This window comes from Crinia signifera, chromosome 11, assembly GCF_055691185.1.
Source record: "Crinia signifera chromosome 11, ASM5569118v1, whole genome shotgun sequence".
NCBI lineage: Eukaryota > Metazoa > Chordata > Amphibia > Anura > Myobatrachidae > Crinia > Crinia signifera.
The window spans coordinates 114,380,799-114,406,120 of record NC_139227.1 but is presented as its reverse complement, the minus strand read 5'-3'; the positions used below and the strand labels follow the sequence as shown (position 1 = coordinate 114,406,120).

The 25,322-nt window shown below is 48.4% G+C and overlaps 1 protein-coding gene across 3 annotated transcripts in view; it reads left to right on the top strand.

The window, feature by feature from the left end:
• C11H11orf91 (chromosome 11 C11orf91 homolog) overlaps positions 1–25,322 on the top strand; it is a 107,623-nt gene that overhangs the window by 5,644 nt on the left and 76,657 nt on the right. The window contains exons 2-3 of one of the 3 annotated variants that reach the window (XR_014465444.1): positions 2,163–2,303; positions 12,535–12,731. Coding sequence is in view for 1 of the 3 variants with exons in the window: in XM_083164317.1 (XP_083020443.1) it covers positions 10,393–10,780; positions 12,535–12,620 (474 nt within the window). In the remaining 2 variants the exon portion in view is untranslated. Of the gene's footprint in view, positions 1–2,162; positions 2,304–8,463; positions 10,781–12,534; positions 12,732–25,322 lie in introns of those variants that run through there. The other 2 variants (XM_083164317.1, XR_014465442.1) reach the window with 2 other exon arrangements.

Below are 25,322 nucleotides of genomic sequence, written 5' to 3'. Positions count from 1 at the left end.
GGGATGGGACTTGTAAGCAGCGTGGCCCTTACCCAGGGCCCGCCACCCTATCCTGACCTGCTTAATGCCCCCGGCCGTAACCTGTGCGCCGGAGTGGGTCAGACTAAATTTCTCGTCCTAATCCCTCCGATCCGTAACCTAGAAAAAACCTGTGTACAAGGAACATGCACCGCCTAACGTTGTTGCGCTTATTGGGTCTAGGGTCAACAATAGCCAGATGGAAACACTTAACCCAGAGGTGAAAACTCAGATACAAGTTTTCACCGGCACCGGCCGATTTCTTGGCCCTGCCGCAATAAGTTAACGTGAAAACATCCCCGAACTCCCTTTGGCTATTTTTCCCTTTGTGCCTTTATGAAGACCCCCGGACCCTACAGTGGTGCTGCGACTGACCATGTCAAAGGAAAAGTGGGACTCAGCGATGGGTTTTGTCTTGCTAGCCCACTTCCCACCACCCCTTCTTGCCGTGCAACTGTGCGTGCTACTAGGTTGGCAAACCTGCGGGGGCGTCTAATGGTTCCTGACTCCTCGCAGCGGCGGGGGAATGGCCCGCAGAATATTCAGAGGTATCATAATGCTCACCATCACCCGGCAGGTCGACAGCATCCAGAGACCCGGCCTCATGCGGCGTCCCAGTTGCCTGCGTAATGTTCTATCCAGAATGATGGTCCACGTCCGCGGCTGCCCGCTGGGGAACTGATGAGACCTCGAAAGAAGCATGCAAAGTGGTTAGTGACTCACTCATGACCAGTGCAAACCAAAACCCCACCCCGAACTTGTGTGGGGGCGGAGGTAGCACCATAGCCACCCCTACTAGAAGGGGCCTGAGAGCTGAATGGGGATGAGCAGGGAAAACCCGCCTGCCTGGTGGGAGACGGGGTGGCTGAACGGCATGCCCGGGGAATCCCGCTCAAGCCTGGGGAGAATATACAAACTCCACACAGTTAGGGCCATGGTGGGAATGGAACCACCAACCTCAGTGCTGTGAGGTAGTAATGCTAACCATAACACCATGCATGCTGCCCTGGGCCTGCCCAATCTCGGCCGTAAGAGCCGTGAAACCGCCCCTCCAAGAATTCCCCGCAGGGAAAGCCCCTGACAGGGACGGGTGGGTAGATGTACCCGAAGTGCCGTAGGGACGGGTATGGGGTCCGAAGGTCCGGGGCAGGAAATGGGCCCGGAACATGGGTAATACCCGGATGGGTTACCTGTGCGGGCATGCAGCCTTGTGGCGATGCACATGGAGCCCCCTGTCCTAAGGGGGTGTAAATTGGGGGGGATTGTTAATTAATGGGAGCCCCGGCCATGGGCATATGGCACTGGCGGCGAACAGACCGGGTACCAGACCCCCCAAAGGAGGAAACCCCCACTTGACCCCGGACGGATACAGGGTAATGAAGGCGGTGGGTTTGCCCTGATCAGGAAGGCAACCCCGTATGTGCCGGCTAATGGGGCACTGGGACAGCAGTGCTGAAAAACGGCCAGCAGGGGGAGCCAGGGCTTCATAACCTGCAGCCAGCGTGCCCTGGAGGGGATCCAGGCCGCCCTCATACCTGGGCGACCTGCCCCCCCCCCGCACTCTTGGCCTATAGGACCCCCACCCCCCCTGATGTGGAGGGCAGTGGCCCTGCCGCCGGAGTTGAGCTCCAGGGCGGCTAATGGGACCCCCCAGCCGCCGCTTGGGCGCGTTTTTTCACCGCCGCGGGGGGGGCTGGGGAGGGAGGCAGGAGGTGCAGTAATGTGGGTAGGTTCCCCAGTGTAGCCGGGCAGCCCGGGAGGAGGCGCGGGGACGGGGACTGTGCAACCGTGTGCACCCCCCGCGCCCCGCTCGGCGCATGCGCCGCCCGGAAGGAAGGACCCGAATGAATGCAGTGGCGAGCGGGGCGGTGATGCGCCCAACGCGCTCGCCGCTGCGATAGAGGGAGAGAGGAGAGCCCGGCCGGGGAGATGACCGCTCAGGGTGCTAGAACCTCCCTATGGCGGTAACCGCTGGGGGGGGCTGTGGTGCCCGTCTGCCGCCACCTCGTGCTGCTGCTGCAGACAGTGGCCGGGCAGACTGGGACAGCGAGCGGGGAGTAAGGGGGGCCGATCTGAGGGAGCATGGCTGCTGGGGTAACAAGAAGCTAGTGAGTACTTAACTTATGTTATACTGTCTCTTGCAGCTGCGCTCCGACCTTGACTCTGCACCCTAATCCAGACTCAAGAGGAAGATGGATCACCTGACTACCTCTTATATACCTCCACCTAAGCTACCACCCCTTCTACACCTGATTGGCTACCCCATCTACACTGCACTTCTATGGGTAAGTGACACTCTGATTTCTATCTTTGTCATACCATCTCAAACTGCACCGACTCTTATATTCCCTCATGCCTAGGCAGCCCTCGCTCTCTCTTATGTCTGGAGACTACACCACATGGGTAAATAACATAAATTTATTTTGCAAATTCCAGGGGGTATATTTATTATTAAATATTTGCGGCAAACAACATAAGGATTGCTGTGGGCAGCGCCGCATGATGTCAGAGGTCATGCTGCACAGCCTGACACCGAATCGCTCCATCCTGTCGCCGCATCGCTCCGGCCTGCCGCATCACTTCTACCGCTGCACTGCTGTGGGGTGGCTGATTTGGGGGAGAGGGTATTACATACACTTCAGCTTCACATGGACAAACTCAATCCCAGGATTGAGCATTTTGCAATCCTGAATCCCGGGATTGAAAAAAAATGCCTCTGAATTGGCCACCCTAGTCCCAACTGTCCCGATTCCAGCTGGACAATCCCACGGGTTAGGAGAAAGGTTGGGGGGAGCCTCTGATTAAGACTGTTCTTCTCTGCTAAACAGCGTGTATCCCCGAATTGCTGCCATTTGCATGTGCAGGGAGTGCTGGGCGTACCCCCAAAGTGAGACAAATTAGGGATGTGCCACAAGGCCATGGCCACCCAATCGTTGCCACTCTGGGGTTACCACTGGTTGTTAGTTTCGACTGGAGTCCCGGTGAAGTGGCATTCCCGGATTATACAATGTCCGACAATAGACAGAACGCCACCCCTCCGGACTCCAGTTTTAATTACCGGGCTGTCCAGAATAATCCCAGATGGGTGGTGGTAACCCTAGACATTCTGTCTGTTCTTCTACATGCGAGTCTCTTGACTCCTACCCACTAGTCGGGTGGTATGCGTATGTCAACTCATAGTTTCCTACCCTCCTGCATTCTGCAGGAGAATCCTAAAAATAGAAGCGCTCCTCCTGACTCCCTTATATCCCCTAACCCACATTATGCTGCGGTTATGTCAGCAGCCCGCCCTCTTCCCTGTACAGCTGAGGCACCAGAGAGTGTCTTAGGTTTACGTGCACCTTCCAAATCATTCAATGTCGGCGACCACCGAATGTTTTGGCCCAAGCACCCAAGGCTGCGAATGCAGCCGTTCACGGGAATTTGCAGAGCGAGGGGGATGTGGGCGGCGTTTCATCCACACACAACGGTGTCCAGAAGCAGGCTGCTAGTATCGGGGATGAAAGGAGGACAGATCTGATCCGATGGCCGACCACCACTTCCCCAGGGTGGCTGGATGCCTCTTTTTCCCAATTGTCTTTAGGCTACATGTTCCATCCCTCAGGAACAGAGACAGGACTGTCCATTGGCCTGAGAACAGGGTTTTGACACAGAATGGACACAATTCAAAGGGGAAAAAAAGGAAAGAACGTCTCTGTGTGGTGCACTTGAAAAGATTTTTGTTAATAAAATGTAACTTTTATTTGAATATTTTTTTAAATAATGTTGCGAAATATAGGACACAAGACATACATATTTTTAATTCACAGACTCTGAATTAAAAAGGATATTAAATCCTCACACAGTGGGGCTCCCGTGTCGTGTTTCCCTTCATGCGTGGTTAGTGATTCCAGTGAGGGTGCGTTGTTACTGGACACACATACTGTATACTGTATCACTAAATTTGACAGTGAATGGTCTATTTTTTCTCTAATATTGCCAGTCTCAACAGAGTATTCTTGCAGTGAGGAAAAATTACTTTCATAAATCGACAAACGTATGAATTAGGTGTGTTGGTTGCTTAATCACTAGGCAGACTGTAAGCCCCTCAGTGTATCCTATAATAAGAAGTATACAGAGGCTATATCCTTCCCATTCCTATTGTGTCGGCATGCGGGTAGACAGCTGTCATAAACTGTTCTGACCCCACCATTTTGGCTAGTATCTGGTGTGGTATGGGGTCCAATCACCTGTCAGCCAGCTAGGAGGGCAGCAGTCAGTAGCGGTCATAACTCGCTGTTTGTGGGGGTGAGCCGAGCTGTGTATGGTGAGACACCGCCGGTTCGTCAGTCTGCCTGCGAGTCAGAGAGGTGCGGTGATAGGCGTCATACACCGCATCTCTGGCTCAACGGACTCCCATGTCATGTCCGGAGACCGGGAGGAACGCACCAGTTACACTAAGTACAGATCAATATGTATCACCTATCACGTGTACATGCCAGATAAGGCAACATTATTTTCTTGAATAAAACTCACTGCACGAATACTATGTTGAGACAATATTAGAGAAAAAATACACCATTCACTGTCAAATCAATAGTGTGATATATGTGTATCCGGTAACAACGCACCCTCAGTGGAATCACTAACCACGCATGAAGGGAAACACAACACGGGGGCCCCACTGTGGGGAGGGGAAGGTTAGGCTGCAGGATGAAATGGTTAGGGTTAGGTTGCGGGAGGAGGAGGTTAGGGTTAGGCTGCGGGAGGGGAAGGTTAGGGTTAGGTTTCAGGAGGGGAAGGTTAGGTTGCGGGAGGGGGAGGTTAGGGTTAAGTTGCGGGAGGTTAGGGTTAGGCTGTGGGAGAGGAAGGTTAGGGTTAGGCTGTGGGAGGGGAAGGTTAGAGTTAGGTTGCGGGAGGTTAGGGTTAGGCTGTGGGGAGGGGAAGGTTAGGCTGTGGGGGGTGGAAGGTTAGGGTTAGGCTCTGGGAGGGGAAGGTTAGGTTGCAGGAGGGGGAGGTTAGGGTTAGGTTGTGGGCGGGGATGTTAGGGTGTGGGTAGGGGAAGGTTAGGGTTAGGCTGCAGGAGGGGGAGGTTAGAGTTAGGGTTAGGTTGTGGGAGGGGGAGGATAGGGTGTGGGTAGGGGAAGGTTAGGGTAAGGCTGCAGGAGGGGAAGGTTAGGGTTATATGTGGGAGGGAAGGTAAGGGTTGGGCTGTGGGGAGGCGAAGGTTAGGGTTAGGCTGCGGGAGGGGAGGTTAGGGTTACGCTGCAGGAGAGGAGGTTAGGGTTAGGCTGCTGGAGGGGAGGTTAGGGTTACGCTGCAGAAGAGGAAGGTTAGGCTGTGGGGTGTGGAGGGTTAGGCTGCAGGAGGGGTGGGTTAGGCTACGGGAGGGCAGAGTTATGCTGGGGAAGGTTAGGGTTAGGCTGTTGGGAGGGGGAGGTTAGGGTGTGGGTAGGGGAAGTTTAGGGTAAGGCTGCAGGAGGGGAAGGTTAGGGTTATATGTGGGATGGAAGGTTAGGGTTAGGCTGTGGGGAGGGAAAAGTTAGGGTTAGGCTGCGGGAGGGGAGGTTAGGGTTACGCTGCGGGAGAGGAAGGTTAGGCTGCGGGAGAGGAGGTTAGGGTTACGCTGCAGGAGAGGAAGGTTAGGGTTAGGCTGTGGGGTGTGGAGGGTTAGGTTACGGGAGGGCAGAGTTATGCTGCGGGAGGGGAAGGTTAGGGTTAGGCTGTTGGGAGGGGAAGGTTAGGGTTGGGCTGTGGGGAGGGGAAGATTAGGGTTAGGCTGCGGTAGGGGAAAGTTAGGGTTAGGTTGCGGGAGGGGAAGGTTAGGCTGCGGGAGAGGAAGTTAGGGTTACGCTGTGGGAGAGGAAGGTTAGGGTTAGGTTGCATGGTGTGGAGGGTTAGGGTGCAGGAGGGCAGAATTATGCTGCGGGAGCGGGGGTTGGGATGGGGGAGGGGGAGGTGCGGGTTAGGCTGCGGGAGGAGGAGATATGGGTTAAGCAGCTTGAGGAAGAGGTTCGGGTTAGGCTGCGGGAGGGGGAGGTAAGGGTTAGGCCGGGGAGATTAGGGTTATGCTGTGTACACACGGTGAGATTTGACATTAGATTTTGACTATATAGTCAAAATCGCATGCAGATCGCACAGGTTTTTTACCTTGCGATCCCGATGTGCGCTCCCGGGACAGCACAAATCAAAACCCAGATAGACAGGGCAGCAATGACTATAAAGTGCAAATCTAATCAGATTGTATGAATTGTATGTAAAAAGTACAGAGATAATGTAGCAAAGATTGCATAGCACTCGAATCTTAAGTTGAATAGCAAGGGAACCTCACCGTGTGTACACACCATTAGGCTGCATGACGGAGAGGTTAGATTTAGCCTGCAGGAGGGGTGGGTTCGGGTTAGGCTGTGGCAAAATGGGTCAGTCGCCTGACTGTCAGGATCCCAACTTGGTATTTTGTTCCCGAGCCATCCAGGCAGCCTTATCCACAATGCACACATTTTATACACATGGATAATTCCCCCAACAGGCTTCTTCTCTTCAAGTTTTTGAAGCCAATCCAACTTATTTATCCAATAATTGTCTCAATAAAGAACATTTTAATCTAAGAGCAGCGTTGACAGAAGAGACTGTAGGACAAGGGCTCATTCCTTCAGCTCAGGCTCATTAAAACCTGCTGAGCTATGTAGACACTGTAGCCTCTCTGTATCTCTAATACAGTTAATAATCTTTTCAATCCTTAGGCCTTTTGTGTGAAATCTCACTGTTTTTGTGGAAAGAGTGATCCTGGCACATGATTCAGTGATGTTGATTCATTTTCATTTCAAGCTGAAATCTACCCCTTCCCGGCATTGTTCCTGGCTATTATTACCTGGGCCATGTACTCAGAAATTACCTCTCTGCTATAAACACTAAGGGGCCCATTTATCAAACCATATTTGCGGCTAATTCCCCGAAAACACCAGTTTTCGGGGTTTAGCCGCAAATATTAAGTATCCCCTAAATGTATCATAGGGGGAACGCAGCCGGAATCTCCGACCCCTGCTGCGATCCCCCCTGAAGCGCCGCCAGCCGCATCCCCCATAGCTTTCTATGGGGGATGCGAAGCTGCCCGATGTATCAACATCGGGCAGCCCGGCTTCGCACCCCTGGGCTATCGTCATTCTGATATGGCGATAGCCCATTGCAGCCTATGCTTCACATCGCACTGCCCGAACAGGGCAGTGGGGTAAGAGGGGTCGGCGGGGGTCAGCGCATAACCGTGCATGCGCAGACCCCCCGGCTTCCGGGTCAGGGCTTGGCAGGGACGGGCTCCTTTCTGAGCCCTGTCCCTGCCAGGTAATACATCCCGGTGATATGATCGCATTTTACAATGCGATCCTGGGCGGTAATATTCCGCCCAGATCGCATTGTAAATGCGATCTTGATAAATGTGCCCCTAAAAGTACAACTAAAGCTGTGGTATAAAACAGAAATGCACGCAATCCTCTAAAATCCAAGGGGAACATTTTTAAATGTATTAAGATGCCCGCTGAGAGAAACCATTTTGCCAAAAACAGCTAAGGCAGGCCCCATAACAAAATTCGGGGGAGTTCCAGTGATATTAATCCAGGTTACAGGACAGCGGCGTAACTACATGTTTGTGGCACCTATAGCACAAGTTTGTAAGGGCCCCTATGTACCACCCACTGGAGACAAAATGTATATAGCACATAAATAAATAAGACAAACATATAACCATCACTTATCTTAAAATATATCCCCTTTCGTTGGGCAGCACCCACCCTGTGGAATGCCCTTCCAGCTATGGGCCCCATAGCAGCTGCACCTATGGTAGCTACACCCCTGTATATAACACATGTAAATGTGACAGGGAAGGTGGCCCCTCTCAGCTCTGGCCCCATAGCAGCTGCACTCCCTGCACCTATGGTAGCTACACCCCTGTATATACCACATGTAACTGTGACAGGGAAGGTGGCCCTTCTCAGCTCTGGGGTCCATAGCAGCTGCACTTCCTGCACCTATGGTAGCTACACCCTGTATATAACACATGTAACTGTGACAGGGAAGGTGGCCCCTCTCAGCTCTGGCCCCATAGCAGCTGCACTCCCTGCACCTATGGTAGCTACACCCCTGTATATACCACATGTAACTGTGACAGGGAAGGTGGCCCTTCTCAGCTCTGGGGTCCATAGCAGCTGCACTTCCTGCACCTATGGTAGCTACACCCTGTATATAACACATGTAACTGTGACAGGGAAGGTGGCCCCTCTCAGCTCTGGGCCCCATAGCAGCTGCACTCCCTGCACCTATGGTAGCTACACCCCTGTATATAACACATGTAACTGTGACAGGGAAGGTGGCCCCTCTCAGCTCTGGGGTCCATAGCAGCTGCACTTCCTGCACCTATGGTAGCTACACCCTGTATATAACACATGTAACTGTGACAGGGAAGGTGGCCCCTCTCAGCTCTGGGCCCCATAGCAGCTGCACTCCCTGCACCTATGGTAGCTGCACCCCTGTATATAACACATGTAACTGTGACAGGGAAAGTGGCCCCTCTCAGCTCTGGGCCCCATAGCAGCTGCACCTATGGTAGTTACACCCTGTATATAACACATGTAACTGTGACAGGGAAGGTGGCCCCTCTCAGCTCTGGTCCCATAGAGCCAGATGGAGTCCAGTTTTGCTTTGTAAATGATCCGAGTTCAGTGGACAAACTCTGATTCATTACATACAGCCCATAGAAATAGAACCACTTGGCCCATATATTCTGCCCATGTAAACGCAAACCTACACACAAGGAGCTAAATAACCTACCAGTATATATTTAGATTGTGGGAAGAAACACGCAAGCACAGGGAAAACATACAAACTCCACACAGTTGGTGCTGTGGTGAGAATCAATCCCATGTCCTCAGAGGCAGTAATGCTAACCATTACACCATCTGTACTGCCCTGGGCATTCTTGGGATCAGTGCAGATATATAAATAGGGGTGTATGAGGGGTGGAACCCTTACTGTCCCAAAACACATGGCATTTGGCTTTGCTATGTAAAAACCAAAGGTCTAACTCACTTATTAAGGATCATTTCTGATTTACTACAGCCCAGACTTTCAGTTCCCAGAATATAAACAGTTTTTTGTTCATTTAAATGTTTAAATGTATAAAATATACAGAATCAGCCAGTGAAATGCTTATCCACTTATTTTATTAAATGCATTTTGTTCTTCCCTTGTGCGAGAGAGGAGGTTTTCCACTATTATAGATTTTATCATTACGGCTATATGTTCTATTCATCCACCCCTGAAGGAAACACATCCTTATTTTATTACATTGGCGTAATTCTTCATCTTTACCTTTACTGATTTTAATTGATTGTTCGGTTCAAGGAATACTGTCTATTGTCATTATCTGGATATCAGGCCTAGTCTGGCTATGCCATGCCCCTGATGAAGTCGTGTTGACGAAACGCATTGGGCTTCTAATAAAGAATTGCTTTTATGATCGAGGTCTTCGTTGTAATTTTCAAGTTTGTGAAATCCTGTCGGAGTGAATATAAGTGATTGTTGGATCACACCCATATGATACGAGTTTGCGGCTAGGTGGTACTACAAGAGCGCACTCTGGACATCCCCCTCTGTATGTATGTATATATATATATATATATATATATATATATATATATATAAATATTAGATATATTTATATTAGATGTATTTATTTATATAATTGAAGATCATGTCCCTTACAGATATACGGGTACATGTTTCCAACACCTAGCTATTTCAGTTGAGTATTATCAGTCATAATAATTATAATAATAAAATAATGATAATTTTACAAAGCACCAACAAATCGTGCATGGAACAGTCTAGCTGTACATGACAACTAATCTAGGATGGGAACTGGGTAAGTAATACAGCGGGCCTGGCCCGGGTGACCCAGGATATACCAAGTCTATTTACTAGTAAATAAAAACATTCAAAGACCTCAAACAGGTACTGCAAATGCCGGCACTGCCCGATGACCCTATACAGTGGGAGGGGCACACTTGACACATATGGAAGATCATTTTGTGTTAAAAATTCATGGTATAATTATATCCCTGATCTGAAATGACCATTCACAAATAATACCAATGTGCTTCATGGAATAATTAACCTATATATTTTGGTCTCCCATAAATGTATAGGAAGCACCACTGAATACCTATTTTACAGATCGTTATGTCACAAGAATATTTTTAGTATATTGTCCATGAAGACAGTAATTTACTGCCAGGTATCACAATATTGGCCATGCGCTGATGACATGACATCACTGGCCATGCGCTGATGACATGACATCTCTCAGTGCTGGTGCTGTTATACAGTCAGGTGCAATAGCCCACCATGGATGGACATCTTCAAACACAGTGTAAGAAGCCATCGTCCACAGCAGGAGTAACACCGCCAAGGATGGAGCAGTACTCCCCGGTCTACTTCCCTTCTCTGTACGACAAACGTGTCTCCACATCTCCGGATAAACATTTTAACATCTGGAAGACCCTTGGGGCAACTTTGAACGACCAGCCTGAGCCTCAGAATCAAGCCGAGGAGATCTCCAGTTGGCCATCAATTTTGGCTATGTTGAATGAGCCGCTATATCTTTACTCTACACCTCTCTGGGGAAATTTTAAACCCCAGCCAAGCCCCTTTGATGGGCTGTGTGAGCTGGAGATCCAAATGAAGGAGATGGAGCTGATGACGATCTTAGGGAATGATATTGATGCCCATAAATGTGAGTAATGGTCATATCTTCTTAACAACCCTTACTGATATATATAAATTAGGGTAGTACTACTCACAAATTAAAGGGGCCACTGTACCTCATTGGCCCACCTGCAGCTCTCAACTGCCTCTTCTTCCTCATGGCCAACTGACCAGTTACTTGACCTCAGCATTAATACTGAATTTCTAATTCCCAGAGTTGGTTGTAGTAAGGAAGAAGCGTTAAACAAAAGGTACAGGCTTTTCATTAAATCTAAGACTTTTTTGCATTAGACACTGAGCTGGGCAGCTGTCAGTTAACTGAAACTGGCAGTTTGGCGGCTCTGAAGCTGTACTTGGAAGACAGGGTGGGAAGCGGGGTATAAGAGTTATGTGCACCCAAGAAGAGTACATTTTACTTTCACCTTTTCACGTGTGATGCTTATTTTCAACCTCTTCCTGGTAAAGGTGATAGGTGAGGGTTCTTCACCCAAGATACTACAGGGTATTAGGATACGGGACTCCTAGTTCTACAACTTTGGGGAAGTCACATTAATACTGCAGTAGACAGGGCCAGTGTAAGGCTCATTGGCTCCCCAGGCAAACACACACACACAAACCCTACACTGCCACCAATACACCCCACCCACCTTCCTAAAACACACCGGGGTAGATGTATGAAGCAGGTATAAGGGTGGAGAAGGGGCCTGTGGCATCCAATCAGCACTGAAGTAACCGGTTAATTCGCCTAATATAAAATTAAACAAAGCAGCTGATTGGTTGCCATGGGCCACTTCTCTGTCCAGGACCGCCACTAGTAATGTTGGGGCCCGGGACTGACCTTCAGCCCGGGCCCCCAGCACCCGCGCCCCCCCCCCTCGTGCACCATTAGGCACCTCGCCCATCTTGGGTAACTGCTGCAAATTGCGGGTTTGCAGAAAGGGCTAAAATGATGCGTTGCACAACATTTTGCTAGGAAGTGGGTGGGAACCAGGATATTTGCCTACTGTTTTGAGAGACGGGATTAGCAGAAAAAATTCCAGTTTACCAGAAAACCTATTTCTACTGCACCCTGTGAGAGAACTTTGCTCTGCATCCTTCAGGACCAAACTCCAAAACACCTTAGCTAAGACACGGGATTTGATAAATATACCTAGAACCCCCCCCCCCCCCCTCTTACAAATCCTGTGTTTGCCCCTGCCTATGGTAGACTTTATCACTACTGTCAGTTCCTCTGGGAGAATCAGAGCACTTCAAGGGGAGGGGTTGAATGGTTCAATCATATGACACCCACTCCCCCCCAAGCACTGCTCCATCACCAGTGTGCATGTAACAGTGAGTATGTCTGCACTTGCTATCAATAAACCATTACAGGTTAAATAACTGGGCAGTTCATCGTTGGAGTCATCCTCTGGTGTGTGCCTATATAATTCTGCAATATGAACTCCTGCACTCACATTTCCAACACTTTATACAGCAAAATGTAGAACTCTGTCAATTTATTTTGGATAAAAATGTTGTTCATATAAAAAAAAATGGGGATCAACTATTTCACTTTAATGTTAGTTTGAGCCTGAAACTAGAAACCAGTGAACAAATACTATGAGATTAAGAAGAAAGACGATCTCTGACAATGTCAAATAGAGATTTCCAAATGCCTGGCGCAGCAAAGTACATTGCATGATAGGGTAATCGGAGCAAGGTTCGGAAACTCAGGTATCATTTGGTCAATTTATATAATGAAACCTGGATTCCAATCCTCTCGGTCATTTTTGTCTTTTTCAGATGATTGTTTGAAGGCAGAAAAAGAGAAGATGTTGCAGAGTATGAAAGCCACACGGAACCGCAAGAAAGCTACATGCTCTACATAAATCCTGGCATGTAATAAAACACTTTTTTATCTACTTTTTTATTGACGCCTCGGAGTGCACCTATTTGAATTCCTTCAGTTGATTGTACATTAAATATTTTTTAGCATCAGATTTATTTGTTTTTTCCATTTGTTCTGTTCTGAACTTCGCCAATTACTTGTTTCTGTGAACTCTGCTGAACATGACGTGGGCTCTGTATTAAGGAGACTATGGCCCTTATTCAGATCTGAGCTCAGTACAAATTTGTTCTCAATATGGGCAAAACCATGTGCACTGCAGGTGGGGCAGATGTAACATGTATAGCGAGAGTTACATTTGTGTGAGTTATTTTGTTTCTGTGCAGGGTAAATACTGGCTGCATTATTTTTACACTGCAATTTAGATTTCAGTTTTAACACACCCCACCCAAATTTAACTCTCTCTGCACATGTTACATCTGCCCCACCTGCAGTGTACATGGTTTCGCCCAGTTTGAGAACAAATTAGTACTGCGATCAGATCTAAATAAGGCCCTATGTTACAATAGAGGCAGTGGTATCATTAGGGGGTTCGGGCAGTCCCAGGTGACATCCAAGGAGAGCTACTCTGCTATTTTGGTGTCACCCCTTCTGTTTTTGTCACCGAGCAACAGTGAGTCGATGGAGAGTCTCGGGTCTGCTCAGGCTCCAGAGTGACAGAAACGGGAGTGACACGTGACCTCATTCCCAATGTCAGACACTGGGGGCGTGGCTTTTCTAGCATGACATCACACCTCCTTTCATGTGCATGTCTTCTATGTCGAAGAAGTCCTGCAATGGAGGGTGACGGGGTGACATCTACACTAATGACACCACTGAATGGAGGCAGACATTTTTTGGGTTTTTATTGAACATGAAATTGGGGAAGGACCCAATTGGTTGATGCCTCGGTGATGTCTGTGACTCCTAGGCGGGAATCAGGGTTACTATAATTCTGTTTTACTAAACCACATGGATTTTGGCATGTGTATGGGCAGTTTAGAAACGGACATCTACTAAAGTCCAAGCCACGCATTATTTGAATCTTCCATATGACGTGCGGATATTGCCCGCGTGTATTCTCCTTCTGCCCCCCTACCCTCTTTCTAGCCAGCAGCCTGAGCTTTATGGTCACTTGCAGACCCTAGCACTGTGCCAGAGTCCAATGTGCATTCACTGGTCTCCAGAAAGATGTCACTGAGGTCATTTCCCGCTGCACATGCACAAAAGGCTCGAGTGATAGCCGCCGCACCATCAGGGCCGCCACTAGAATTGTTGGGGCCAGGGACTGACCTATAGTCCCTACATTACCGTCCGCCGGCCTGTGCCTGCCAGCACCCTGCCTACCCCTACCCCATTACTTACCATCACGTGGCATCGCTCCCTCAGCCACCACCGTCGGTCAGGTCCAGGGCACAATGCAGCCTGCAGAGCGCCGAGCCCCTCTGTGTCCTAGGCTCCGTGCTCTGCAGGGTGCACTGTGTGTGCCTGGCTGGGGAGGCGGTGTGCGGGTGCCCGGGGGGGGGGACCCCTCCAGAGGCCGGGCCCGGGACAGCTGTACCCAGGGCACCCCCCTGTCGGCCCTGCGCACCATTTTGCCAGTGATTTGGGCAGCACTGCTTACGTTACGCCAGCACAGGACTTGCAGGGAGGGAGTATTAAAAAAAATGGGTGTATGGTATGCAGTGAGGGCCCCCTGGACAATGCAGGGGCCCGTGTGCACCACACACTTTACACCCATTATAGCTACGCCATTGCAATCCTGACTTTTACACATGGAAAGAGTGCACATTATTCAATATATCAAGCTATGGTTTGCAAAATTGCATGTCACACATACAGACAGGCAGAAATTGCTTCTAATGGAGTACGAAGTCTATCAAAAGCCCCAGAAGCCTGTCTGATACTGAGGGAGTCTGAAAGTGGCGATAGCTAGGGAAACGGCTGGTGCTCTTGGATGATTGGTCAGTGTCAAATGTTAGGAAGCAAAGGCAGAGGAGCAGTAGGGTCTTAACCCTTTGAGTGGCAAGAGAAACTGTCAAAATAGGTGTGAAAATGCTCATTTTTATTTATCATATTGATCTGTAATGTTTACCCTATGTAGGAAATATAATTGTTTTTATTTGAATTTATATGACAAATGTGAGCGACGCTGGCGTTTTTAGCTGACATTTTGCACATCTCTCACAGAGATGTTTGGCAATGAAAGGATTAAAAGGAGACAATTTCCAGCAAGTTTTCCCAGGCATCCGTCTTAAGCGCCACACACACTAATATCGCTCAGAAGGGCCCATATGTTGTAAAAAACTTTTTTTTTTAAACTGGTGCATACGCTCAATATCATTAACAATATGCGCTCCCGCTATATAACCAAGGTCCTTCATGTTCAGCGGGACCAGTGATGTCACTGATCGATTATCGTTTGCAGGATATCGTTCAGTCTGTATGCTCCATACGCTCACCCATGACTGATACCGTTAACAATATCGGCCGCGGTGCGGGTCCTTTAGTGTGTACGGACCTTTAGATACAGAGGGGATTTCTCTGTGAGCAGGAACCTGTTGATCCTTATGAGCAGATAGGGGATAATGTATAGGCTATGTCCGTGTAGGCTGGATTTCTCTACTCACCACAATGGACTGAAAATCTGCATATATACATTATAAATGTTATTTTCCGCATTCCAGCACACAGACCCAGATTATCAACGGGGTCATATGGTACTCTGGTGATAACAGCTGACCATATGGGTGGCCACAAACCTTAAGTGCTGAAATTAAGTTTATATGTTTATCATGAAATGATGCAATTTTTGTACATTAAATACTTATGTACACATTGAATAGAGTAAGGGGTGTATGTGCCCACATGTCACTAGCCCCACCAACAGGAATACAAACTGGTTGGCAGCAGCATCCTGATGGAAAGATTTCTAACAGTGATCCTAACTGTTGTACTCTGACCGTAACCCACCTATAGCTTACCTTCTCTGTGCCTATCCCCAAACCTTCCTTCCTATATCCTATCCCCCCCCACACACACACACACACATACACAGCACTGGTCACAGCTCCTACTCTTCTCACAAATTTGACAGATGTACTAAACCATAACTCACAACAACACAACTATCATTATCCGCTCAGCAGAGCCTGCTGCAGCAGTGAGGTGCCGGGCTGTATAGGTGCTCTACCTGCTCTGCCACTGTGTGCAGGAATGTGCGACAGTGCAGCCACTGTGCCTAGCACAGTGTAACAACATTGCCAGCTGAAGACAGCCCGTCTTACTACCTGAATGTGTATAGGCTAGGGAGTTTCCTGGAATAGAAAAGGGCAAAGGTCGTTCTGGGACCCTACAATAGCAATTTCAAAGAAAATCTATGGACGTAGAGCAGTCAGGGAGCCCATAAGAATCCTCTGGCTCCGCACCTGCTTGTGCTCAGATACATCTGATAAAAATCGCATTTTCAAAGATTCTTTTTAAATTAGTTTGCAATGCAATGCCCTGCTCAGGCTGCAAGCAGATAACATAAAACACTCTGGTTACAGCTTTAGCCTCAGCATTCCGCCCAGTATATTACACAAGGCCACGTTCCAGCATCCAGAAAGCTGTCCTTGTGAATAAAGGATCAATATCTCATTAAAAGTGGGGACGTTCCAATGTAGGCAGTCAGTGAGTGCTCTGGACTCGCTGGCTTGCTGTTACTAAGACCAGGGGAAGTAGTTTAAGGAGCAGCCCTTTGAAACCGTCCCAAGCTTGCACAAGAAAATTAAGAAATACATTTATTTGGTGGTGTTAAAGTTCCTTCACTAATGTGCAGGCCCGAAGACAAAGGGGACACCTGTACAGGGCCCCCAAGGTTAGAGGGGCTTGAGTACAAAAAAAGGGGCCACAAAGCCTAATAAGAGTTTTTCCGTTTCTGCTCCGCCTGCCCACCCGCTAGTTAGCTTTAAATAAAAACGACAGGTTGCAACCACCTTCAAACCCCCCCCCTTACCCTGTAACGTGGTCCTGTCCCACGTTGTCCCTCCTCTATTGCCAGCCCTATGACATCATTACGCTACCCCCGAGAAGCAGATCATCCCTGTGGACAGCAGGAAAACCTGCACTTGCCGGGTAGACATGTTATTTTATAATGCACAGGACTGTGGTGTATTATCTCCAGTTCTACAGTGCATTGCAGTTATCTGGTACATTATCATGCATGCGCTAGCAGTATTTACTATGTATAGTTCTCAGGGGCTCAACCCATGCACTCTCTAATGATAGGCAAACCAATGTGGTGGCTGGCCACATCCCCTCTGAAGACTGACCACACCGCTTACTACTGCATCCCCCGGGTGGCACTTTGTGCCCCAATCTGAGACTGACTACTATATATAGTATATGTTCGTGTGCTGACCTTCCGCCATCCAGGCCAGCACCCCTAGTTTACCCATTCCTACTGACACATGCTTAGATAAAGGAGAACAGTGCACCCCATCACCCCATAGTTACCTCCCCTCCTGCATTCTGCAGGAGACTCCCTGACATAGCAGCAATCTCCCTCTCTCCCTCATTAGTCTAGCAATCTCCCTCATGTCACCTAGACCACATTACACTGTTACATCATAGTTATCTCCCCTCCTGTATTCTGCAGGAGACTCCCTGACATAGCAGCAATCTCCCTCTCTCCCTCATTAGTCTAGCAATCTCCCTCATGTCACCTAGACCACATTACACTGTTACATCATAGTTATCTCCCCTCCTGTATTCTGCAGGAGACTCCCTGACATAGCAGCAATCTCCCTCTCTCCCTCATTAGTCTAGCAATCTCCCTCATGTCACCTAGACCACATTACACTGTTACATCATAGTTATCTCCCCTCCTGTATTCTGCAGGAGACTCCCTGAAACAGCAGCAATCTCCCTCTCTCCCTCATTAGTCTAGCAATCTCCCTCATGTCACCTAGCCCACATTACACTGTTACATCATAGTTACCTCCCCTCCTGCATTCTGCAGGAGACTCCCTGACATAGCAGAAATCTCCCTCTCTCCCTCATTAGTCTAGCAATCTCCCTCATGTCACCTAGCCCACATTACACTGTTACATCATAGTTACCTCCCCTCCTGCATTCTGCAGGAGACTCCCTGACATAGCAGCAATCTCCCTCTCTCCCTCATTAGTGTAGCAATCTCCCTCGTGTCACCTAGCCCACATTACACTGTTACATCATAGTTACCTCCCCTCCTGCATTCTGCAGGAGACTCCCTGAAATAACAGCAATCTCCCTCTCTCCCTCATTACTCCAGCAATCTCCCTCATGTCACCTAGCCCACATTACACTGTTACATCATAGTTACCTCCCCCTCTGCATTCTGCAGGAGACTCCCTGACATAGCAGCAATCTCCCTCTCTCCCTCATTAGTGTAGCAATCTCCCTCGTGTCACCTAGCCCACATTACACTGTTACATCATAGTTACCTCCCCTCCTGCATTCTGCAGGAGACTCCCTGACATAGCAGCAATCTCCCTCTCTCCCTCATTAGTCTAGCAATCTCCCTCATTTCACCTAGCCCACATTACACTGTTACATCATAGTTACCTCCCCTCCTGCATTCTGCAGGAGACTCCCTGAAATAACAGCAATCTCCCTCTCTCCCTCATTACTCCAGCAATCTCCCTCATGTCACCTAGCCCACATTACACTGTTACATCATAGTTACCTCCCCCTCTGCATTCTGCAGGAGACTCCCTGACATAGCAGCAATCTCCCTCTCTCCCTCATTAGTCTAGCAATCTCCCTCATGTCACCTAGTCCACATTATACTGTTACATCATAGTTACCTCCCCTCCTGCATTCTGCAGGAGACTCCCTGACATAGCAGCAATCTCCCTCTCTCCCTCATTAGTCTAGCAATCTCCCTCATGTCACCTAGCCCACATTACACTGTTACATCATAGTTACCTCCCCTCCTGCATTCTGCAGGAGACTCCCTGACATAGAAGCAATCTCCCTCTCTCCATCATTAGTCTAGCAATCTCCCTCATGTCACCTAGCCCACATTACACTGTTACATCATAGTTACCTCCCCTCCTGCATTCTGCAGGAGACTCCCTGACATAGCAGCAATCTCCCTCTCTCCCTCATTAGTCTAGCAATCTCCCTCATGTCACCTAGCCCACATTACACTGTTACATCATAGTTACCTCCCCTCCTGCATTCTGCAGGAGACTCCCTGACATAGCAGCAATCTCCCTCTCCCCCTCATTAGTCTAGCAATCTCCCTCATGTCACCTAGTCCACATTACACTGTTACATCATAGTTACCTCCCCTCCTGCATTCTGCAGGAGACTCCCTGACATAGCAGCAATCTCCCTCTCTCCCTCATTAGTCTAACAATCTCCCTCATGTCACCTAGCCCACATTACACTGTTACATCATAGTTACCTCCCCTCCTGCATTCTGCAGGAGACTCCCTGACATAGAAGCAATCTCCCTCTCTCCATCATTAGTCTAGCAATCTCCCTCATGTCACCTAGCCCACATTACACTGTTACATCATAGTTACCTCCCCTCCTGCATTCTGCAGGAGACTCCCTGACATAGCAGCAATCTCCCTCTCTCCCTCATTAGTCTAGCAATCTCCCTCATGTCACCTAGCCCACATTACACTGTTACATCATAGTTACCTCCCCTCCTGCATTCTGCAGGAGACTCCCTGACATAGCAGCAATCTCCCTCTCTCCCTCATTAGTCTAGCAATCTCCCTCATGTCACCTAGTCAACATTATACTGTTACATCATAGTTACCTCCCCTCCTGCATTCTGCAGGAGACTCCCTGACATAGCAGCAATCTCCCTCTCTCCCTCATTAGTCTAGCAATCTCCCTCATGTCACCTAGCCCACATTACACTGTTACATCATAGTTACCTCCCCTCCTGCATTCTGCAGGAGACTCCCTGAAATAGCAGCAATCTCCCTCTCTCCCTCATTAGTCTAGCAATCTCCCTCATGTCACCTAGCCCACATTACACTGTTACATCATAGTTACCTCCCCCTCTGCATTCTGCAGGAGACTCCCTGACATAGCAGCAATCTCCCTCTCTCCCTCATTAGTCTAGCAATCTCCCTCATGTCACCTAGTCCACATTATACTGTTACATCATAGTTACCTCCCCTCCTGCATTCTGCAGGAGACTCCCTGACATAGCAGCAATCTCCCTCTCTCCCTCATTAGTCTAGCAATCTCCCTCATGTCACCTAGCCCACATTACACTGTTACATCATAGTTACCTCCCCTCCTGCATTCTGCAGGAGACTCCCTGACATAGAAGCAATCTCCCTCTCTCCATCATTAGTCTAGCAATCTCCCTCATGTCACCTAGCCCACATTACACTGTTACATCATAGTTACCTCCCCTCCTGCATTCTGCAGGAGACTCCCTGACATAGCAGCAATCTCCCTCTCTCCCTCATTAGTCTAGCAATCTCCCTCATGTCACCTAGCCCACATTACACTGTTACATCATAGTTACCTCCCCTCCTGCATTCTGCAGGAGACTCCCTGACATAGCAGCAATCTCCCTCTCTCCCTCATTAGTCTAGCAATCTCCCTCATGTCACCTAGCCCACATTACAATTGTTAAAGTTTTGGGGAAAAAGGAATAAGAGACAGATACATTTACATTGAATCATCAGCACCATTTCCCAGCACTTTACCAAGTATAGTAGCTCTTACTAACTGCTTTGGGGCTCATCTACATTTGTATATAAGTCATTTTAAAAGATTCCTCTCAGATGTAGCAGTACACACCCACGCTTCTAGGAGCCACATGCACAATCTCTCTTCACAATCTCTCCATATATGGAACTAGACACGCCCTTTGGGTGAAGCATGACACGCCCCCTCAATAGGGCGCTTTGTAAAATTCTATTACCAGATATAGGGCCAGATTCTCTAAGCTTCAAAAGTGATAAAATGGAGAGTGATAAACAGCCAGCCAATCAGCTACTACCTGACATTTTTCAAACAGCCTATGACATGGCAGGAAGGAGCTGATTGGCTGGCTGTTTATCACTCTCCATTTTATCATTTTTGAAGCTTAGAGAATCTGGGCCAGATGTACTAAGTTTGTAAAGTGATCAAATGGAGAGTGAAAAACCACCAGCCAATCAGCTCTAAACTGACATACTACAGGCTGTGTTTGAAATATGACAGGTAGGAGCTGATTGGTTGGTGGTTTATCACTCTCCTTTTAATCACTTTTCAATGCTTAGTACATCTGGCCCTCTGGCCCATAATCTCCCTGAAATTAGTTTTCAAAAGTAGGCAAGTATGCCTACTTGGATAAAGGATCACAGTATCCTACTTGGATAAAGGATCACAGTGCACCCCATCACCCCCGGCTGTCTGCCCACACTGGGACCACCAGGGTGACACTAGCACACGGTACACAGTATGTAGACAGCGGTGCGGATCTCCCGTATCCCACTGACATCTCCTACCTGTGCTATACTTACCCGATAGATGAGCTTTCCGTATCATTCAGACTCATGCTCCCTCTGGTCCGCACAGTAGGCCTAATACAGATATCTTAGCAAGGCTGCGATGTTTGCAGATGGACAAAGCCTTGCTGCACTGCAGGTGGGGCAGATGTAACAGGTGCAGAGAGAGTTAGATTTAGGGGAGTGTTTTATTCCTGTGCAGAGTAAATACTGACTGCTTTATTTTTACACTGCAATTTGGATTTCAATTTGAACAAACCCACGCAGCGGGGTACAGGGGTTAGGCACTTAACGAGGGGTTAGGATTAGGCTGTGGGGCGGAGAGGCTAAGTTTAGGTTGCGCTGTACAGAGTTTGGGTTAGGCACTACTAGTGTGGATGGTTAGGGCTAGGCTGCAGGGGGGGGGGGGGTAGGGTTCGGCTGTAGGAAGGGAGGGTTAGACGCGGGAGGCAAGTATATTTACCGGATGCCTGTCCGGATTTCCTGTATCGCGATGCTGGCGTCCGTATTCTAACTGCTGGTATCATGTCCACCGGTCAGGAGAGAAATAATTTCTATATACAGTATATATATATATATATATATATATATATATATATATACGCAATCAGAATAAAGGCCCATACACACTTGACGATTTTCAGCTGAAAATTGCTTAATGTGTATGGGTCAACGATCCCCGACTAGCGATGATGCGCGCTTCCGCATCATCGCTAGTAAGGTGGTTCATCTGCTGGTTTTACCAGCAGATGCAGCGATGATGGATGGTTTGATATCCATTATCGCTGTGTGTGTACGGCCACTAGGCTGAAAGATTAGCCACTTTCAGCCCGGTGGACCGCCCTGCTCCATACTCACCCGATGTCCACCGCGCTGGTCTCCCGGCATCGTCCTCCATGTTCAGCCGCCCGTGGCTTGCAGCTGACGCCCCCCCCCCCCCCCTCCGTCCTGCTCCCCCCGCCTGCCGTCCACCGATGGTCCCTCGGCACCGTCCTCGGGGCTGGCATGTTAAACTTCAGCTGCCCGGGGCTTGCTGCTGACGCGCCGCCCCCCTCCACACGGAGCACCACTGGCCACCAATGTTTGCTATTTTTAAGCCAGTAATATATATATTGCTGCCATGTGCCAGCAATGTATATATTACTGGCACCACTGGGTACCAATGAAATGCTTATGCCAGTAGTATATACATTGCTGGCACATGCCAGCAATGTATATATTACTGGCACTGCTGGCCACCAATGTTATTAATAACCCACTGCCCACCAATGTAATATACAGTATAAGCCAGTAATGTATACATTGCTGGCACATGCCAGCAATGTATATATAACTGGCACCACTGCCCACCAACGTTATGTATTAGCCAGTAATGTATACATTGCTGGCACATGCCAGCAATGTATATATAACTGGCACCACTGCCCACCAACGTTATGTATTAGCCAGTAATGTATACATTGCTGGCACATGCCAGCAATGTATATATAACTGGCACCACTGCCCACCAACGCAATGTATAAGCCACCCCCTTCCAGGGGGAAGGGGGTGAAGCGGCCAGGGGGGGGGCTTGATGCGGCTGCCTCCTCCGAGTCTGGGGGGAGGGGTGATGCTCGGTTGGGGGGGCTGGTGTGGGGCGACGCTCACCTGGCTCCAACCAAGTAGGGAAGCTGCTCCCAAATGCCACCCTCCAGTGGCTGGCACCCTAGGGAAATATCTAAAGCTGTCTAGTGGTGGCGCTGGCCCTGCATTTACCTGATCACTGGGCTCTAAATATACGCAGCCCAATGATCAGCTCTGAATCAGGCCCCAAGAACAGAAATGCATTGAATAAAATGGGCCCTAAACCCCGCCCATTATGTAAATAGCCATATAATAAAAGATTTTCAGCAAAGTCTTTCGCCTCCTGAAAATCTCTTGCTCATTGGGGAAAATACGCACTATTTTGGTGAAAGATAAATCTATCAGAGATTTTGGCAAAGTCTTTTGAAATGAAAATCTTCTAGTGTGTATGGGCCTTAAATGTTCTTGTAAGAATGTTACATAAAAACCTGGGCCTGGTAATGGCTCCCCAGCTGTCCGCTCAGTCACTCTGCCAGCTGTACCTGGCCTCCACCATACATATGTTTACTGGATTCCTTATCCGCTTTCTAGTTGTTCTTCATCTTGGCTTCTTTCTATACGAAACATTTTAATGCAATTACTATTTTCAAAACGTTGGTTTCCATCTGCCCACGTGCTTCGCGTTCCAGAGGGTTGCTAGGCAACGGTGTGCGAGAGACAAGAACATTGATTGTCGCATTCTCAAACAGGTTACCATAATAATTCCGCTAATTCTACAGGTGTTTTATATTCATTTACATCAGAAGAGGAAACGGGGAAAATGAACGAGTTATTTATCAGTTTAGTGCAACTGCAGATGTGCTGACCAGATCTGACTGTATCTCATTCTATACTGGGGAAGGGGGGTATTTATCAAAGAGGACCAGTAGAGGTGTTGCCGCTAGCAACCAGATCCTATAAGTGAGACGCTTTTTTTTAAATAGACGTGACTACCATTAATTTCATTCAGTAATCGAAAAACATAGAATAGAGTATAATCCTCACTATACCTTACACTATAACAGGCCTGGTCAACCTGTGGCTCTTCGACTGTTGTGTAACTACAACTCCCAGAATGCCTTGCCACAGTTTTTCTGTTAGGGAATGCTAAAACTGCAGGAGAACTACAGGTTGGCCAGGCCTGCCCTATAAGGATCTTCTTGTCTGTTCCTCCTGGTGTACAGATGTACAGGCGCCTGTAGTATGTAGTGCAAACAGCCAGGGCACTTTGTGATGACGTCACTATCGCCCCATTTAAGGAGAACAGAGTTGGGGGCTGTATAGCAGCTGCATTTGTTGGGGTATCCTGCATTACCAATGCATTTCACACCTTCTGCAAAAACCACTAACGCGTTTCACACCATTGTGTGCTATTTTTTCCCCTCCCGCATGGGGCAGCCAGAAAGTTGCTAAGTACAGTATGCTCTTATCATTCTGGTATTCCTTATAGGAAATCTAAAGGTAATAGTGACCAGAGACACTACAGTCTACGGTGTAAACATACCGCGGGGCCAATTCAATTGTTTAATGGGCACGTGTCAATAGATCCAGTTGTTACGCTGGCATTTTGGTGTCCATGAGGGGACATTTCTGCTCGAAGCCCCCTGAACTGTGAGCAGAAATGTTAAAGAATAAAAAGATTTCCACATTCATAGTGGCGGTGCCAATGGCTGTCAGTAATTACTCACATAATGAAAATTCTTTATTATTTAAATATTGATTTGTATACATTAAGCCCATTCCTTATAGCGACACGCTCACAGCTGCTATATTACATAATTTTTTATAGTCCGAGTCATCGGAACATTGTTGCGTTGTCCCTGCACTCGGACCAGGTTGTACCGTACAATACATAGGAATTGTCACAGTGACTGATAAAAATGTTTCCAAGTTCTCTGAACAAGCGATATTGTACGTGACAATGATAACATACGCTGCAGAACAGCTCAAATGATAACAATGTCATAAGTAGAGACAGGATTATATGCATTTGCATAGTTTGCCCATTCTCACTGGTTATTGCATATTTTACCTAAAATCTAGTGATGGTGCATATTTTAGGCCCTGTCCCCTTTCCACCCGCGAGTCACAGCACTGCTTTGTCCTGCTGCTGCTGGGCAGGTAGTGGTAGAGTGTGCAGGCTGGGGCAATATGTGCGCAGTGTGGGGAACCTTGGATGTACGCTATGTCTGACACTGATCTAGGCTGCCAATCCATGTCGATAAAAGTCGGTCGGGGCAGATGCCATTACGAAGCTCCTGAACCTTTGCCCGCCCCTGGCCTGGGACTTTACACCAAGAGACAGACTTCTGCAGCAGAGGAGGCGGCCAGAAGGGTTGTGACATCACGCGGCGCAAAAGAAATGCTGTGTCACAGTGAGTATGCGGAGCAGGGAGGAAGCCTTCCACTGGGCCGCCCCCCCACACACTATGCTGACATTTGATCCATCGGCGCTGGAGATGAGGGTCCGTGTAGTTGATGCAAGAAGAGCTTTGGACGCTGCAGTCTGCTGTAGCAGCCAGCATACTGACATCTGCAGATGCTGTGGGCCTATTTTTGAGGTTTATTGCAACTAATTGTATGCTGATTTTTTTTTTTAAAGTTCAAAATTA